Source organism: Athene cunicularia (assembly GCF_003259725.1).
Source record: "Athene cunicularia isolate RWA chromosome 4 unlocalized genomic scaffold, athCun1 chr4_part2, whole genome shotgun sequence".
Lineage (NCBI taxonomy): Eukaryota > Metazoa > Chordata > Aves > Strigiformes > Strigidae > Athene > Athene cunicularia.
Window position 1 is genome coordinate 19,161,261 of NW_020799099.1, and position 18,898 is coordinate 19,180,158.

The 18,898-nt window shown below is 36.7% G+C and overlaps 1 protein-coding gene across 2 annotated transcripts in view; it reads right to left on the bottom strand.

Annotated features, from left to right (window-relative positions):
* Positions 1–22: 22 nt before the first annotated feature.
* Positions 23–18,898, bottom strand: part of METAP1 (methionyl aminopeptidase 1) — a 20,992-nt gene continuing 2,116 nt past the window's right edge. The window contains exons 1-11 of one of the 2 annotated variants that reach the window (XM_026847659.1): positions 18,737–18,760; positions 18,317–18,368; positions 15,936–16,048; positions 14,567–14,627; positions 13,318–13,409; positions 12,556–12,639; positions 10,914–11,052; positions 7,488–7,619; positions 5,217–5,360; positions 2,817–2,882; positions 23–2,633 (exon numbers count right to left, since the gene is read on the bottom strand). In XM_026847659.1, the coding sequence (XP_026703460.1) occupies positions 2,473–2,633; positions 2,817–2,882; positions 5,217–5,360; positions 7,488–7,619; positions 10,914–11,052; positions 12,556–12,639; positions 13,318–13,407 (816 nt within the window). In that variant the 5' untranslated portion in view covers positions 13,408–13,409; positions 14,567–14,627; positions 15,936–16,048; positions 18,317–18,368; positions 18,737–18,760 and the 3' untranslated portion in view covers positions 23–2,472. Of the gene's footprint in view, positions 2,634–2,816; positions 2,883–5,216; positions 5,361–7,487; positions 7,620–10,913; positions 11,053–12,555; positions 12,640–13,317; positions 13,410–14,566; positions 14,628–15,935; positions 16,049–18,316; positions 18,369–18,736; positions 18,761–18,898 lie in introns of those variants that run through there. The other variant, XM_026847658.1, reaches the window with a different exon arrangement.

The following is an 18,898-nucleotide window of genomic DNA, read 5'->3' on the forward strand; positions in this document are numbered from 1 at the left end:
ATACAATTTCTAAAAAATAGGTTTTGGTTTTAAGTGTATAGCAACTTCAGTGAATCAAAAATCCAACCAGCCAAAGTCTAACATGTCATGTTCAAAGTTACAGCTTAGATAGGTAAAAAAATTGCTTTTCACAATATTTTTATTAACAAGTTTTGTTCTCCAGTCTGATGTGCCATCTCATGTTGAAAGAACTGGTATAGATGCTGGCTAAGCCTTCCACTTGATTAAAAAAACTGCGGTAATATGAACTTAGTCTAAATGGTGCTGCGATTTCAAATGTATAGGCAGCAGTGCATAGCATCATAGATTTCATACGTTAAAAACATGCAATGTTAAATTTGGTTGTATTGGTGCAACAACAAAGAGATTTAAGTAGCACATGTGAAGGTTTAAGGGTGATTTTTAACTGTTTGCATGCATCTACCACTAGGGCTTGCACTAGTGCAAACAAACCTGGATATACTTGAGAATGCTATGTCTGGTTTGGGATCATTCCCCTCCAAAAAAAAGTTATTTCTGTTAAAAGCAGCTGCAACTTTTATTTTATAGACCAAAAATTAAGCCCGCCCCGCCCCATCACACACACACACATATATATATAGAAAAGGCAAGACCATTATAACCATTCAAGTGAATGATATGGTGGGCAAACCTCCAGGACAGTCATCTCCCCAATACGTTACATCTCATTCAGCACAGGTAATTCCACTCAAGTACTACAGTCTGTTTTGTTAAAATCTATACATGCACGCACACACACACACACGCGCGCGCTCTGTATGCATCATTTCAGGTCACTTTACTGCATAATTAAAAATAATAATAAAAGTAATGAAAACATTGCAATGATACTCTTAGAGCAACAGAGGTCTGAGGCACTCAGGGCAGAGAAGACATTTTCTGGCAAATTGGGTATTTGGTAGTACACAAGTCCAGTTCTGTGAAGCACTAACCCCTTCCCCCCACCTTAATTCTGCAGTGCCAAGGGGAGCCAAGGGTATGCAGTACCTCATATGCTTGGGTCTAATGTGGCAACAAATTCACCAGACACCTTGTAAAAGGTGTATTTTGTGCCCGTGATTGTATGATTCAATGTCTGCATTGGTTTAACTACTTCTTGCATTACTGTGATGTAAGACTAAGTTTGCAAGGGGGTCTGAAAAATTTCTCATTACAATTCAGAGGGAAAAATAAATTCCCTCGGCAGACACCAAAGCCGATGGAAAGGAAGCGGGCACAGGAAAAGAAAGGGTAGATAGAACAGGCTTATCAATCCACACTCTTTTAAATGAGTTTCCAGCTCATCGTGACCCATCAACAAAAAATAAAGGGGTATATTATACTAACATTGCCCCCTCCATACTCAGTTGAGGAAAAAAGATCAGTTTTTACAGCTCTACCCTAAGACTTGCCAAAACCATGAAACTCACTTAACTGTGGGGGGAAAAAATTACCTGTTTCAAAATTACCAAAAGAAAATGAATATAGCATTGAAGGTGTTTCATTTTCTCACACTCAGACTTGTTTTGAGATATATACTCATTTCACTGTATGTCTGCAAATCCAATCCCCCACAGCTACTGTGGATGTACATTTAAAAAATGCCCCACAGTTAGCACATGCAGAGATCACATCAATCATGGGATCTTTTTTGGTTCTTGTTTCATTCCTTTACCTAAGCAAGTCTTCACTGAGGTTTTGGAGCAGGAGGCTGCTTGCAAGTACTGCTTTGCTGAAAAGCAGCTTATTTCAAGGAGCTGCATAAAAGACAGAATTTATTAGTTTTCCTTGTAGGAAGCCCATACTATCAAATCTCCAGCAAGAGAAACAAGTCCTGCCATTAACACAGTGTGTCACCTACAGTCACAATCCCCACAGAGGCCATCACCAGAGAGATGGGGACAGAATGAAAGGTAAGGGTAGCCTATTCTTGGCAACATGCATGTCTTTCTCCATTCTGCACCCTTCTCAACTGATAAACAAAAAAGGCCCAGCCCATTAGAACAGTATCTGCAGAAGCAGGAGCAAGTCTTTGGAACTAGAAATGCTTAAAATCTCAGGTGCCACTCACATACCAAAAGCAACGGAGCACACTGAGGTGAAAAAAACCTGGATTCCAAAATACCAAGTCCCAGTGGGAAAGGTTGCCCACACTTTTCTAGCTAATATGTCAGCAACAGAAGCAATTGTGGGTCTACTTGGAAGAAAGGTGCTAAAGAAATAATTGAAGAAAAAAGAAAAATATAGCGTGAGTGTTGTAGGTAGGAGGAAAGTAGGAAATTCTTTAAATTCTTCTCTGCTTTTCCAGACATTGGGTCAGGTTCTTCAAGATACTCCTCTTATCTACAATCACTGAGAACAAAGTAAATGATGACATCTCTCTATTCTGTACTCTTAAAAAAATGCATAGTACAGAGACCAAAAAAAAATATACATATGTATTGTTCAGATCCACCTGCTCAGTCTAGACTATCACTGGGACATGAAATGGGGACGAATACTATCCAGCCGCCGGGTCAAGATCTCACAGCCTGTATCGGTGACCAGAAGTGTGTGTTCAAACTGGGCAGATCGCTTTCCATCTCTTGTTACTGCAGTCCAACCATCAGGCCATGTTTCATCTTGCCAACCACCTAAAAACATAAATGATGATTATTTTTTTTTTACTGTTTTTAAGTAACAGATATCAGTTCTCCAAAGAGAAATTAAAAAAAAAAATATATCAATCAACTATATAAATAGAACAAGCATCCTATTCCATCACTACTTAACAGTAAATGAAAGTAATCATTTTACTCTATTGCTAAATTGCTCACCTTCACAGATCATTGGTTCAATTGTAAATACATGACCTGGCTTCATGACTCCAACTGCCTTATTTTCTGCAATAAAATAAACACTCAAATTAGAAAAAGTGATCCCATCTTTGTAAATGAATGAATCCTCATCCTAGAAGAATACAGCAGGAATACTGTAAAGTCAGAAAAGTTCTTCTAAGATGACCCTTTCACTTGTCCATTTTTAATTCTATGTTAAGATTTACCTTAGTTCTTTCCCTCTCCCCCTCCTCCAACACTGCCATATTTACTCAAGGAGCTTGAAATTCATTACTGTCTTTTTCTCCAACAACTGGAGTTCAACTCCAGTTCTATAAAAAAATTGAACAAATGTAATACAGGAATTTCTGCAGACTTATATGATGAAAAATTATTTTTAAAAAAATCAGTGAAAATAATAAGCACTTCAAGATATTCAGAGAAGGCTTGAAACATATTAATTTGTTTCTACTGAACCATTAGCTCCAATAAATTGTCAAAATATGATTGCAGTTAAGTAATCCCATGATTCCATTTATGAAATACATATTGCCCTCCTCATTACTCTCGGTAAGGGGGTCATAGTAGTGCCAAGGTGATAATGCTGTATTTCTTTAGCTAACATAAAAAGGCAGAGAATTTCAAGGCATCCAGGACAATAGCACAGGAACTTTTTGATGATACATACACCAATTTTGTTTATGTGGAGGCACATGAACTGATGCACAGCACATCTCCATGAGTTTAGTTTGACTGAAGAAAGGCTTTAGCCTTTTTCTTCTGCCCTGTTTCACCTTGAATGCTGGTACAGCTTAGATCTGACTCAGCCTAGCATGTAAGAGCTGGAACAAACTCCAGTATTGCACAGGAACCGTTATCTCCAAGCTACTTTGCTGCTGTAGACAATTTGCATCAATTCTTACATACAGATTCCCCATCCCCATCCCCCTACTCTAATTGTGTAAATTTACTGTCTACATCACCTAGGTGCTTCAAAAATCTCAAACATCAAGCTGACACAACAGCACCCAGAACATTTTTCTTCTACTTAAAGGATCTTGTCTCTACCTCCATCATCTGCTGGTATTTCTTGCTCTCAACACTTACATAGAAGTTTCTGGTCTTCTGCATCTGAAGAAATTTTGTCCATTCCCTGTAGTCTTTATGATTTTGTTAAATAATTTAGAGGCTTATAAAATGAGCTTTTTGCTTTTAAAAATCCTTTCATAGGTAAGAGGGAAATAAGCAGCACCCTTCATTTTTTTCCCTCCAAGAGTCTTTAAGTCCCTCAGGTACTTCCACTTTGCTTTTGCTGTGAAAATATATTTTAAAATGCCAGAAAAAACCCAGCATTTTCCTTTCTGGGAACAGAGATTTTGACTCAATTAAAAAAAAAAAAAAAAAAGTTCAAAGTTCCCAACAGCCAGGAAAGAGAAATTTCCTTTTTCTCAGATTGAATTTTAATTGGTATAAAATGCCCTCCACCTCCTAAGAGTCCAGATTGTCTTTATTTTACATAACAGAAAGTAAATACCAGGAATTGATAACCTTCTATCCTGTGACTAATAGATTTTCTCTGTTCTCTGAGAAAAATAACTTGGGGAAATGACAATATGAAAAATCAGGGATTGCTAGATTATAATCTGTAACTATAACCTGATAGTTAGGAGATAGGAAGATGGAAGCATCTGTCAGTTACAAGGAAATAAATGTCTTATCAGGGGAGCTTTGGAGCTGAGGTGTTTCACTGCTTCATGATATTTATTCTGTCCTTAGTTGTCCACAAGCACTTGAGCTTCTCTCTGTGGATGCTGTTTCTTAGCCCTGCTGGCAAAAATTGCCCTGGGGACATGGCCATTTCCAAAAGTAAAACTGAGAACCTGCTGCAGGAAGAGTCATTCCTCCTCTGACACACAGTATAGAGAAGTTTCCTGGAACATCAGATCACAACACTCAAATGAAGACAAGTGAAATGTAACAGGATCCAGATTCAGACACACCTGTCTATACCATTCAGAAAACCCTTTTATTTACATTTGAAATGTCAGTACATTTTTGCTTAGACCTAAGGATAAAATGTGCCCATTCATGTCAGACAAGGACACCTAACAGATTAGTTGGAAACAGACAAAAACACCGAACACTTACCCAGTAGAGATGAGAGCTAGCACTAAGTATTAGCGTAGGCACAGATTGTCTCAGTATAAATTTTTTATGAACCTTTATTTAAGTTCATAAAGCATGCTATGGTCTAGAGTTTAGAAAAAAATATTTCACAAGTGCAAAAATGCTAACTTGATGGCTGTCAGGCAACATACTACTTTATTAGAATATAAATAAGTAATAAATTGGGTGCATTCATTGCGTCTACAAGACAACCCAAAGGGAATGAATACTCACTGGCATAATGTGGCACATTAGGGGCTGTATGGAAAAGTTTATGGATTCCATGCCCACAGTAGCTCCGAACCACTGAAAATCCATTTGCTTGAGCATGTTTCTGAATTATGTTTCCCAGTTCTCTGTACCGAACACCAGGTTTTACTGCAAAATTGAAGAGATACAGGTAGAAATTTACAGAGTTTTCTTTCAACACAACTAACCATCAAACACCATTCAGGCTAATATCCCTTGTACGGCCATCTGTTCTAGTATGCAACTTCCTGTGATCACTTAACCCACCAAGTATATAACTGAGTGTAATAACATGAAAGAGGGAGGTAACAGCCTCATTCATATAAGAAAGAAAATGAGAGAGAGAGAGAAAGAAGAAAACTCCTTCACAAGAACACTACTGTCTTAATTTTGTGGATGTAAGTGCTCATATAATAAAAGGATGTCTAAGTTTGAAATTAAAGGCAACAAAAGTCTTTCAAAGTACTTGACTTCTTATACCAGTTACAGTGCTCTTTTCAATGAATGTTATGAACTTTATTTTAATGTACACTTATTTCTCTAGTACTATATAAAAAGTGCACACAAAGAGGAAACATTATTTTACATGAAGGACAAAGGTGACAAACAAACAAATGAGTCTAAATTGATATTTCTACTCTGACGAGATTTTTAGTTGCAGTGTTACAGCAAATAAGAATGTTCATATGCAAGACTAACTTTTTTGACAATCCTTTTAGGAAGCCTTAAAAGTTAAAGTTTGAAACAGATTAAAATGATGTGAAAAATTCACTTTGACCATTGGACAAGGGAGTAGTAATACCATAAAAGCAACAAGGCCTCATCCATCAGCTAATGAATATGCATACCAAAAGCAACTTTGAGCCACTAAAAGGAAAAGGGAAAAAAAAATGTAAATGCTATTTCAAGATCATTCACAACTTTCCTAGTTAGTTCTGTGCTGGTCCAATGCCAAGAAATTAAGATGATTTAAACTGAGAAGAGACAACCCTTTTAACAGCTGAGACACTGCCAGAATTCCTACTAGCAGGGAGTGTATAAAACTCATTAAAAGCTGTTACAGCATCTAAAAAGTTGGTAAAGAAAAGTTACACCAAGAATTTACATGTCATTAAAATGAAAACAAGGGTGAATTTCTGTCAGAGTTTATACATCAAAGCCAGGATATGAAAGATAAGAGACAACATATTTAACACTTGCTATAAAAATACAGGAGCAAAGGTAAACATTATTCTGATGATTTTGCTCTGAAAAACAAATTGGCCATTTCAGAATAGTAATCCCACATAAATAGCTGCTTGATCACACAATGAATACACATTGTTCATATGGATTTTTGTCTTTTCAGCTTGGCTAGCTATCTTCAAATTATTAACCAAAGTAATTTTTTTTTTTTTTTTCATTTACTTTTGATTGAATGCAAGTTCAAAGCCTTCATATATAGCACCTTAAATTTCACTCTTTAGAGGCCATGAAGTGAGTAAATTTGACTGGGGATTTTAAGAAGCTTCAGGGTATAAAAGATACAGACCATACAATTATTTCCAGGAACTTGGGAGATTTTTGTTTTGTTTTCTCTAAGAGAACTTAGTATATTCCTCTGTGAATGAATATGAACATGACGTTCTCTAGTTACCTTTCTGTCTCATTGTATGTCTCAATGAAGCTGTCCTGAGTCATATCTAACCAACATAATTAAAGTTCTGTGGGTAATAAAGGATATGGATTTTCTTCTCTACTGGCCTTCCACAGCTGAAAATCAAGAGCTCATAATTATCTCTATGAAATAACCATCAGGTTTGGCAGGGGTAGAGAGATATGTTTAAGTGTTCAAACAGTGTTTTACCCTGTCAGTTCACTGTGCAACACCATACAAAAGAAAGAAGCCATATTTTGGTTTTCTAAAACATACTTTGTCCTTCATGTTCTCTAAACTACTCAGATCAAGGATGTCTTATTCATACAACTAACAGTTCAAAAAAGCTGTTGCCATGTTAGTATCATCATATGTGGATCAGCTCAGCACTGATTACATTTTCTTTGTCAACCCACATTTCAAATAAAAGTTGCAGCCACCACCCACAGAATTGTGCCAACTGAAGAACCACTGTATTATATAATATACGTGATCTGCTGGTGACACACACTAATGCTTCTGTATTCTACAAGAGAAGTCACTCCCGGGTAGTAGCAAATATGAGCACTCATGTTTGAGAACCAAAACCAGAATGCTTCAGGCCCTAACAAAGGGTTTACCTGCATCAATGGCTTGCATTAGGCATTCGTAAGTTGTTTGGACAAGCCTTCTTGCACCCTCATCAACTTCTCCAACATAAAATGTCTCGTTCAGATCTCCATGGTAGCCATTACGATAGACAGTAATATCCACTGCAAAGAATACCAGACATATTGTAATATTAGCACTGCGTTTCTCACTCCTTGTCTCTTGATTTGTGAAAGGACAACACACATATGTAAAAATACAGTATTGTAATTGTGAAGTTATAAGATTACTTTGCTGAAAGAATCAATTCTCTCATGCTTATCTTGTAGATTCTATAGAATTAATAAGATAGTGTTTCACTGGTTTGATTTAATTAAAAAAAGAAGAAAAAACCCCACACCAATGCAACACTGACCCAGCAAGCTTATGCTTGGTTTTCTAGGTAAATATAAAACAGGAAAGAGAAGCTCTGTCGTCCACAGTGATTTACCTGGTTAAAAGATTTTCTTAAAATTAATTTCAACACTAATAGCAGGAAATTAAATTTTTAAAAGGTATGTAATCATATTTTAAACGCATATATTCACTTCAGTAATTCCTATGCATGTTTAGAGTAAGTCACACTTTTGCAAAAATTGTAATGCAAAATCCATTGCTTCCAACCAAAAAGATAAGATTTCTTGAACATTAAATACACAGCAACTTTCCAATACTATTCCCAACTAAGAAAAATGCATCAAATGACTTGAAACTTTCTTCTTGCAAATGAAAACATTTAAGCGTTCAGTATCAGGCAAACAGCAAGAATGAGAAGGACATGCTTAAAAAACCCAAGATTTAGATGAACACAGGAGTTTAGAATTCCGTTGTGGCAAAACTCTAACTTGTTTGCCTTGCCTATAAAATTTGTTGTAAATTAAAAGTGATATAACTCACCCTTGAAAAATAGCATCATAAGAAGTTTTAATGAGAAAAAACACCCTTTTTTAGTTTAACTCATTAGAAAAAATATGTATGTTTTTGGATTAAGAACATACATACAAGATGCTTGTGGCAAATAGTCCTTCTACAAAACATAGGAACAGGCCTACCAGTTTAGACATAGCTGTCATCTATTCTAGTATCCTGTCTCTCATAGCAGATGAGTACAAAATTAAACACCCTGCCATCATACAATCATTATATGTAGTAAACACATGCCAAATATTCTAGATTTGCATACCAAGTTGACTTCCTGTGGTACAATGGATGCTTTTGTGTTTAACAGACTTTGTCAGTCTGGTAGGTCTAACAGCTGCTAAAGTATCAAAACTACTAGAATAGTTATTGAGCCACTATTCATGGAGAAATCCACACACAGACCCCCCTCACAGGTAAACAGCCATGAAGGAAACTGTACTGAGCAATAATAATTTAGGAATATGGTACATGCACTACTTAGAGAGACCAGTACATCCTTGATGGGAAAACACAGGAAAAACAACATTGGTGTCAACAGTAAATCTGTACTGCCAGTAAATATTTAAGAATGAAATTAACACCACATGAAAATACCGCCTGTGGTGGATGCATGCACGTGCAGGGTTACACGATACTTGCTGCATGACTGCAAGGGACTACAGGAACATTTTGATCCACGTACATGGCTAGTATCGTAACAACAGGACTGTGGAAAACAGCCTCCTGGTAACTTAGCCAGGTAAGTTTCTTGTGAACTGTGTATCACAGCTCCTTAGCACAGTTTCCAGACTACTTGCTACAAAGAGGCTGTTTCTATAGGCCTCGTGATTACAAGACTTTCTCCTGACGCTGCTAGATTTGGCCAGAACATCTCTCTCTACAGAGATACCAGCTTTGTTTAAGAACCTGCTCCCAGGGAACAGTATGATTAAAAAAATTTATGATGCCTTGCTTAGAGCAGGGGGTTGGACTAGACATCACCTGCCAGTACAGTTTTCCTGTGATTCTAAAAACCTGTTTTGGACTCCAACACAGGCACCTTTGGTTCCAGCAGGCTAAAAAGTTCTAAGAGAAAGATGGGTGCTTCCCTCTATTGTTCACTGGGCTCATTCCCTCCAAGGTACTTTTAACTCCTCCTTTGTATCCTATTTTGCTCCTCCTTCTAAAGGGGCTTTTGAGCCCTTAACCTTACCAAAAGGAAGCCTACAAGACTTGGAAGCCTTTTGAGCCCATGGGGAATGCATGTTCAAAATCCACAAAATGTGGACCATTTTGTAACAAGACTTACTCAGCCACAAAAGAGTAAACATCCTCATCAAAACAAAGCAGAAGACTCAAAGCTTGGGCAAAGGCAGCCAGGGCAGGGATGTCAACAAAGGTAGGACTAAACCCTCTTATAAAAGGTGTTTTCTAGCATTGAGGTACACCCTTAGCATGCAAATAGTGGAGAGGTAAAGCACTGTGTAGATGAAGCCAGCCTAGTAAGCATAACTGGGCTTCTTAGTTTGAACTCCAGCAATGACAGAAAAGCTAGCAACAAGAGAGAGCTGTGCAAAGGCATCATCTTTGAAATAAAAAAAGGAGCTTTGGCTAAATGGTTACATGTATGCTTAGAAAGAGGCAGCAATCATGAGTCTTCTTCTGAAAAGGCTGGTACCCACAGCACTGAGCTGTAGACTTAGTAGCTGTTATTGCACGTTAATATATGTCAAATATCTTGACAATGTAAAAGGATTCCAACCCGCTTCTAAAGGTAAGCCAAACCTTAGGATACACTGGGTATTTATTTACAGATAAGAGAAAAGCAAACCCATACATGCAATAAACAAAGGTGCAAATGTTTGTACAAAACAAAAGTAATTTATTTTTACTGCCAAACCAAGAAGAAATGAATGAGAACACAAAAAACAGTCAGGTAATTTACAAAAGTATCCCTCACCACCCAAAAAGGTGTAAGTACCTTGAGTACAATAAACAAAATGCAGCTGGTACCATTAGGCTGTGAGATACTCAAAAAAAAAAAAAGTTTTTTAATATGCACCTATACAACACCTCATTATTAGGATCCTTTAGAGTCACCATACTCTTCATGTCCATAGCAAAATCTTAAGGATCTAGAGCCGTCTAATAATTCACACAGAAATAATCCAGCTGAATAATTCAATATACATTTTATTCACTATTTATACCATCTGGAACGGCTGGAACCTACCCACAAGTGGAATACTCAGGCACTGTATTAATGTACAGACCAGGGTAGAAGAATTATAAGGCTTATAAGGCTTTTAAAATGCAAAGTTTTGAAGTTATTTTATTAAAGTTATTAATTAAAATTAATTAAAATATGTAAAGAGCAGAGGTTAATCAGTAAATGAGAACAAAAGCCTCTCTTAAGTAGCTATTCCAATCACGTTGCCTGATAATGCAACCTCACCTTACTGCATTGTTTAACTGGATAGAACGTAGAAGTGTTGAGGGTTAGTTTTCATAGCACTTACCATTAACAATATCTCCCTCCTGCAACGGCCTCCTGTCAGGAATTCCATGACAGATCACTTCATTCACAGATGTACAACATGACTTAGGGAAATTATAATAATTCAGAGGGGAAGGATAGCAATTCCTTGCAATACAAGCCTAATTTAGAAAATACAATTTACACTTTACATTAGTAAGTTTTGTACAAAGAAAACATGTATGCACAACAGCTTTACAATAAGTATGATAGGTTGAAATGCAGCAACTCTTGAAAATAAGATTCTTCAAGAACGTTTTGGCATTATGGTATTGTTATGCTTTGCATTCCTTATTAGGAAGAAAGTAAAGTTACTTTAATTTTGTTTCTACTTATTTTTTATGTTCAACTACCAATGCTGAAATACGCAGGTTTAAAACAATGTATGGCAACATTTAATCAGTTTAAAAAACCAGCTATTTTCAATGACTGCTTTTAAGCACCTGGTCTAAGACTTTATGTATTTTTGCAAAGCACACAAGCTAGGCAAAATAATATTTAGCACCACCCTTTCACCCCTAGCTTTAAAACCTTAAGCCGCTTCCTTTGCACTCAAATAACCTTTTGGGGATTTTTGCAAAACTGACACATTTTAAATACACTTACATATACACAGATATACACACTATGTGACATAATGAGCAATTCTGGAAAAATAATACTGTGTTATTTTATTTTAAAAGATAATACTGTTTTAAAACTGCTAAGTACCAATTAGGGATGTCAGTATCAAAAATCTGCCATGCCAAACTTGCCAAAAACTGCTGAGGACAGACAACACCATTTTAACTACTAGTTACTCATATTAGACATTATACATAAGCAAATAGTTTAATGTTTACTGCAGTTCAGCAGACACCTCCAGCCAAACCAGACTAAGTTCCTTACAATCTTGGCCCAACAGCTGCAAATGCAGATAAAAAAGAACATCAACCAGAAAGCTCTCTAAAAAACCTAACAAAATCGTTACCTTCCCCACAGTACACACAAGTACCCTCAATTATTAGTTCACATGCCTTATAGAGAAGACAGCAAAGAAAAATAAAAAATTACACAATTCAAGTATCTATGAATAGTTAAGCCAGGAAGATGCTTGAATGTGTATTTCAAACACTTTGCTGGACTGTGGCTTTAGGTTGCCTGACTGCATCAAACATCTTGTTTGAATTCTCTCTCAGGCTCCTCAGTTCTGATTCCCAGTCATAAGTAATTAAACTTTCTCCCCTGTGCATCTTAACCAACAACACAGAGCACAAAAAGTCCATGGCCTACATATGATGTTCTTATTATATAATAGTATCTGTGGGAGCAAAAAGGGTTGAGAAGAAGAAAAATTGTATGATGTTAACCCAGAAAATAGGTGGAGAAACTTAAGAGGGAATTCAAAGCTGATATCATGGAAGGAGCTGATACAGAGACAGGCACAGGAGTTCCTGACTCATTTTGAATCTAGGGTAATGTACTTCTAACATCTGCACTACTGACTAACTTCAAATTGGGAAACAGTTCAAAATAAAGAAAAGGAATTCATGCAACACCAAAGGAAACCACACAACAACCATTCAAAAATAAAGAGATAGAAGAAAGCACTTATAAACACCAGAAGAACAATAAAATAACCTTACTAAATGGACAGCATGATCAATTTCTTCAGTAGTTACACCTGCTTTCACCATCATAGCAGCAACATCCAATACTTCTCTAGCAAGCTGCAAACGAAACAAAAGTACTGACTTAAAATAAGACCAGGACTACTCCCTAGATGATTAGCAAGCCATTTGCTACAGCTACACCAAGACTACTAGGGTAGACCTGGGCTCCAGAAAGACTTTGAGATGTCTACAGGTTATATTACTAAGCCGCCTCTGTGAGATTTGAAAATTAACTACATTAAGATTTGTGACCACAATTTCCTCGAATACCATAAAATTGAATCAGACTACCTAAATACATTTCAAAGTTTGACTTTATGCATATGGAATTGATTACAACTGAACAGCTCCTTTTCAAAAATTGTTAGGGATGGGGTTCTGTTTTGCTTTTTAGTTTTTCTTTATTACTAACTCTAGGAGAGGAAAAGGTTCTGTTCTCATTTATGCAGTATAGAATATATTCTTAACTGAAACATTTTAGCCACATATCTCACTAGTAACAACAAACCCAGTAACAGATAAAAGTCATTTTCCTGCTTACAAGATAGCTTAGTGAGAATTTGGAGTCACAAGAAGAGAAAAATCAAGAAAATACCAGATTTCCCAAACTGTTTTTCAGTGCTCAAAAGTGGTTTGAAAGTTTGTGACAGCATATTAGAGTACACCAACGGGTAAAATCACTAGAAATTTTTAAAGAATAAAGGCACTTTGTAACAAAAACCAAAACCCCCTTACCCTACACACTACTCGCATCCCTTCTATATCCTCAGATGAGAGTATTTTTATTTGAGAGGTTCCTTTTAAAGCCTGTTCTGATTCAGACATTCCTGAAAAGAAAAAAGAGGGACAAGGAAAAAAAAGAAAAAAAAAACATGTTATACAGAGGAGTGATTGCTACGCATGTCCAATCAAGAAGCAAACTTAGCTTACCAATGGCAGTAAAAGTACATACTTTCTCACCACAGACTAAAGTAATAAACGCACCAAGTCATAGCACTACCATCATTATCCAGATTAATTTGAGTTCATAAACCTTCCACAATATTGTAATGCCCACATGTGCTCAGGATGCCTGTTCACTTACTCCATAAAACCATCATGTCCAGCTAGTCAAAACACAACCTTAAAAACCAGATTTACATGGAAATTATTTTATTCATAGAAAAGTCCTTAATTATTTTTTTAAGCTAGTTTGGTGATAATAGTAATAAATTATATTCTAAGAGTCAAAGAATTATATAAGCTTGTGAATATCTCTAGTTACACTACTGCAATAATCAGCTGATGAAAATACGTAAATTCTTCCTACCGAATTCTGTGCCAGCTCAGTTTTATAGTTGAACAACCCCCTAAAAGACAGTATTTTGTGTTATTTAAATATTTATATTCTGTAAAGAATAACTACAGAATGGATGAAGATTTCAAAGTAATTCTAACAGACTATTTAGCAGCTTTTTGGGGAAATACAAAGCACCAATACCAATATAAAAAGGGAAAAATACCAGAACAAACAAATAAGCAAGTAATTTTGAATATATTCCCTCTGTGTCAAAAACCAGCTGGAACTCAGTTTTGGAGGTTCCTTACTGTGGTTTTGTTTGGTTTTGTTATTTTATAACACATTTCCAACAGATAAGACTGATGTCACCCAGAATGGCTTAGCAGAATTCATCTGTGACAGGCAATTTATTGCTGTTATGAAGTTAACCACTGAATTAGGAACTTGCATGGGTTTTTTTTCTTTTCTTCCCTGAACACCTTTGAGAGAACACATTACAAACTTTGGACTTCCAAAAAATACTTGTAACAATTATTTCTGAAAAGTCAGTAAGCTAATGTGGTGGAAAAAGGTAGAGTGAGAAGAACAGATAAAAGAAGAGGTTCCCTTCTCTAGTATCTCCTTCATGCTTTAAAGGCTTTTTCAATTAAAGGAAAAATAGAAACCAAACATAACACTCAATAATAGTAATTTGTTTCAAGTTACCTAGAGGATGATCAGCATAATCCGGTCTCTGAATATAACTTGGCACAGGTCTTGTTGGCGTCTAGATAAATCATAGTCAAAGCTAGTTAGGTTGCAAGAATACTTATTATCATCACAAAAACAGAGACCCATGCAGCAAAATTAAATACAGTGAAACACAGCTAATTCCATTTAGAAAAAGTTGTAAAGAATGCAAACATTTCAAAACAGTTCTAATTTTAATTTCTCAAAGATTCTCCTGTTGCTTTTATATTATACAACCTCTAACAGCCAACTTGACACATAAAAGTTTTTTACAAAGCTGTGAAGTAAATGAAATTGGTTTTATAACATATTACGCCTGTTACATTGTAGTGTTTATTCTGCTACTTTCCAGACTGCAGATGCACTTGTTCCAAATACATCCTTCCTCTCTCTGGCTATTAGTGTCTATTAGGAAGATTGTTATTTCTAATCATCACCCTAGTCATTAGCACTTTTTATTATAGTCTCATTTGCATCAATCCTACAGCAGTCAGAAGACAAAAAGGGATAACATGACTAAATTACTTGGCTGGTGACATAGCCAAAACACCCTCTTCTCCAGTGATACTTAACAAAGACACATGGGCTCAGGCTCTGTTAATCTGTTCTCTGATGAGCCTGTAACAGATAGAGAAGACTATACTGGATGCCACAGCAGCAGCATTTCTAGCACAGGTCATTTAGAAAAGACACATGTAAATAAAATGCCATTATTCCTGTAAAAACTTTGGCTTATTCCATGTACAAACTTGTATCAATTTAAAAATACAGCTATACTGAGGTTGTCTTCTAAACACACCTTTCACAGCTGAAGATGTTGCTGACCCATTATTCTTCGCCATTCCAGTACTGGACATTACTATAACCTCTACTCCTTCAGCAGAGATGTTCACCAGCTAAATCACCAGGTTATTTCAAACCAGTTACATAAAATAAATGGTTTAATATTATTTAAATTCTAAATTAATTCACCTGAGTTTTTCTGAAACAGACTTGTTATTGGTGAGAACAGTAAATATCTAGGAGAAGACATAATCTGAAATAGCAGCAGCTTTTTCCAGAATGTGTCAAAATGTACAGGCAAAAGTCATGCGCTTAAAGCCTGTTACTGATGCATGTCACTTCACAGGCACTTCTTAACTTTAAATATACCAAAAGATAGATCAAGTTGAAGCAAAATGAACCGCAATAAAGACAGAGTCATACATGTCCTTGCCATCAGGTTCAAATTGCTTAAGAAGCTTTCCTCTCAGCTAAAATGTGGGAGACAATCAGGTCAGGACTGGTCCATCACTTGCTACAGAATGTAGCAGCACTAAAGTACAGAGTAGCACCTACTGCTTACCAGTGGATAGTGTGGCCTGAGTTTACCAGTATATCGATAACCAGACCAGGGATTTGTGTTAATGTCACCTTCCAGGGTCCAAGAAGAAACTTCACGTTTGGCTTTTTCATCTTCTGAAAAGACCAAAAAAAGGAAAAAAAAATAAAATTGCAGCAGCAAAATATAAAAACTATGAGGTCCAGAAAGTGAATTACAAGTACCTAAGTCTAGATTTGACTCTTTCTGGCATTTTTAGATACTGATATATGAAAGTATAAGTAGTAGTTACCATTTTGTACAGCTCTTAAGTTCTGCACATTCAAAATTCATGTCCTGCCAACTCTATCTTTATTTAATAGCAACTAGGGTATGTCAGGACAGCAGTACCGAATGCACAAATGAAGCACAGCAATTAAGAGGCTCTTCATTTGTAGTTCTAAAACATAGTTCTGTGCTTGTTTTCATTCTTAAAGTATACTTTTACAGAAATACTCATTCTCCCTTCAATTAACACTCTTGCACTGTAGATGAATGTTCCTTTCCTGTAATTTCTCTCAGCATTCAGCAACAGAAATGACCTGGGGTGGGAAGGAGGGTATCCAACTGTTAGTTTCAATATATGGAGCCTGCTACCCCTCCAGATCTGATGGAGAGGGTGGGTGCTGCCACTTCTGCATTTCAGGACAGGCAGTGTGTGCACCTTACAAGATGGTCTCAATCTGCTGGAGGTTCCAAGCTCTCTCAACCTTGTGAAATTCATGTCTGATGTGGTACAGTGACTGACTTCATTCACAAATAACACAGTCCTAACAGGGCAGACTGCAGCGTTTTCATAAAGGATTGAAGCAAGTAGATCATGAGTGTTACCAAAAGGAAAAATATTTACTCAGAAAAAGGAGGCAAGGGCTAAGAAAGAGCACAGCAGCATTAATCTTTAACTCATAACCCCAAAGCTTGTTTTCTCTTTTATATCTCATGAGAATGAAGAAATGGCAAAAGGTCTGCCATACCAAGCTCTAACATGAGTTTCTCAGAGTCTTTGTGGCTGACATCTTAGCCATCTGCTCACAGAGAAATAATAATTTAAAAATCCAAAGTTTTAACAAAATTATATTTTGGATTCCACTGAGATGCCTCAGTAGTTTGCTCCACTGAGGTCTTAAGAGCTATCAGAACCAAGCTGACTCAGCTTGGGCTCAGCAGTCATCCAGAAATCCAACAAGATCATGAATTTAGTGGAACCACAAAAAAAATGCGCTCTAAGATAAACAATAGTATGAGAATACTGCACCAGAGGATTAACAGAACAGTTTCATATCCATGCAGGTACAAATTAATAGGATACCAAATGCAAGTGTGAGCTATGAGACCCCTATACTGGGAAGGCAGAAAGAAGGAATATATTTGTAATTGTTTATGCTATTCCAACCTATCATTTATCATGGAAAAGTGCAACATTTATCATGGAAAAATTAGGTTTATTGGGTTTTAGGAAAGGAGAAGGTAAATAAATTGAGGATTTGAATTTCTGCCATGCCACTTACATTTTAATCCCACCATCCTTTTAAGCACAGCTTATGAAGATGGGCAGGGGAATGGGTGTGAGGAGGTAAGGGGGGCAGAAGTGGGGTCTGCTCTCTTCTGTTTGGTTGGTTTTAAACTCATGGATTAGTTTTACTATTCAGGCAAGAGAGAATCTACCAGCCTACTAGTATTTCTATGCCAGAGCTACCAGCTGTAACTAAGGCACACAGATATTATTACCTTCAACTAAACTCAGCAAAATCCTCGCTATGATACATCCTCCTACCAGTGGCTGCATGAGTCCACAAAACATTTTCCTTTTTTTTTTTTCCAAAGGGGTACACCTCAAATGTACAGCACAGCTGCACTCTAACTGGCTTGCCTGCATTCCAGCAAGTGTCTAATCACAAACACTTCACAAGAACCTGTCCCACTTTACTGCCTTTTACTACATTAGACATCAAAATGCTATGATGGAACAAGCCTGACAATGCCTCATAATAATGGTCTATTATTCTCCTTGCACTTTATTTCAGCATCCCTCTTTCTCTGTTCATATACCTGGCAATGTAGCTCAAATAGAAAAGGGAACAAAACCAGAACTTTGTGTACCACTGTCCCTAAAATTTTACATAGTTTTAGACTACCAAGAACTTGATAAAATTTCAGATATGCAGAATCCTGTGCCAGGTGTCTTGGAAAAATCCATACCATTCTTAGACACAGAATCACAGAACCATTGAGGTTGAAAGGGACCTCAGGATCTCATCTGGTCCAACTCCCTACTCTAGCAGGGCCACCTAGAGCTGACTGCACAGGACAAACCAAATCAAAACAATATTAAAATGCATTTTAAAAAAAAAAAAAAGCATACTTACTTGCTTTCTTGTGTAATAACTTGTGAGTGGCCCAGCTTCCCTTAAAGCATTCCTAGAATTGCAAACAAACAAACAAAAAAATACATGTTTTAAGTAGCATTATACTGGACAGACATACCATCCCCACGAAACAGAGAAGCAACAGCATTTTAAAGGAATACTAGAAGACTGATTTTATTAACCCTTGTAGCAACATGCAGTAAATGCTACTGTAACTGCTAGTCTTGACAATAGAAAATACTACATTCAACAGCTCATGAGTCAGAATAGACAGAAAGCATAGCCAGACAGATGCACCAATCACCATAAAACACAGTGATCTAATCCTATCTACTAAATATTGTCCCCTTATCATTTTAATGAGTAACTAAACACCATGGTTGCTCTGGGTTGGCTAAAACACACAGTCTATCTCCATACCAGATCTTAGAATTGCAGTGGGCAGGATGGTTCTCCCTTGGCTCCTACAAGAAGCCACCTCCTCTTGCTAATTGTGTCCTTTCTGCCTCCTTCCCCAGCACAGGAAACCAACAGACATCAATCAGCACAATCACAGGGGAATAAATGAAATAAAAGGGGAGG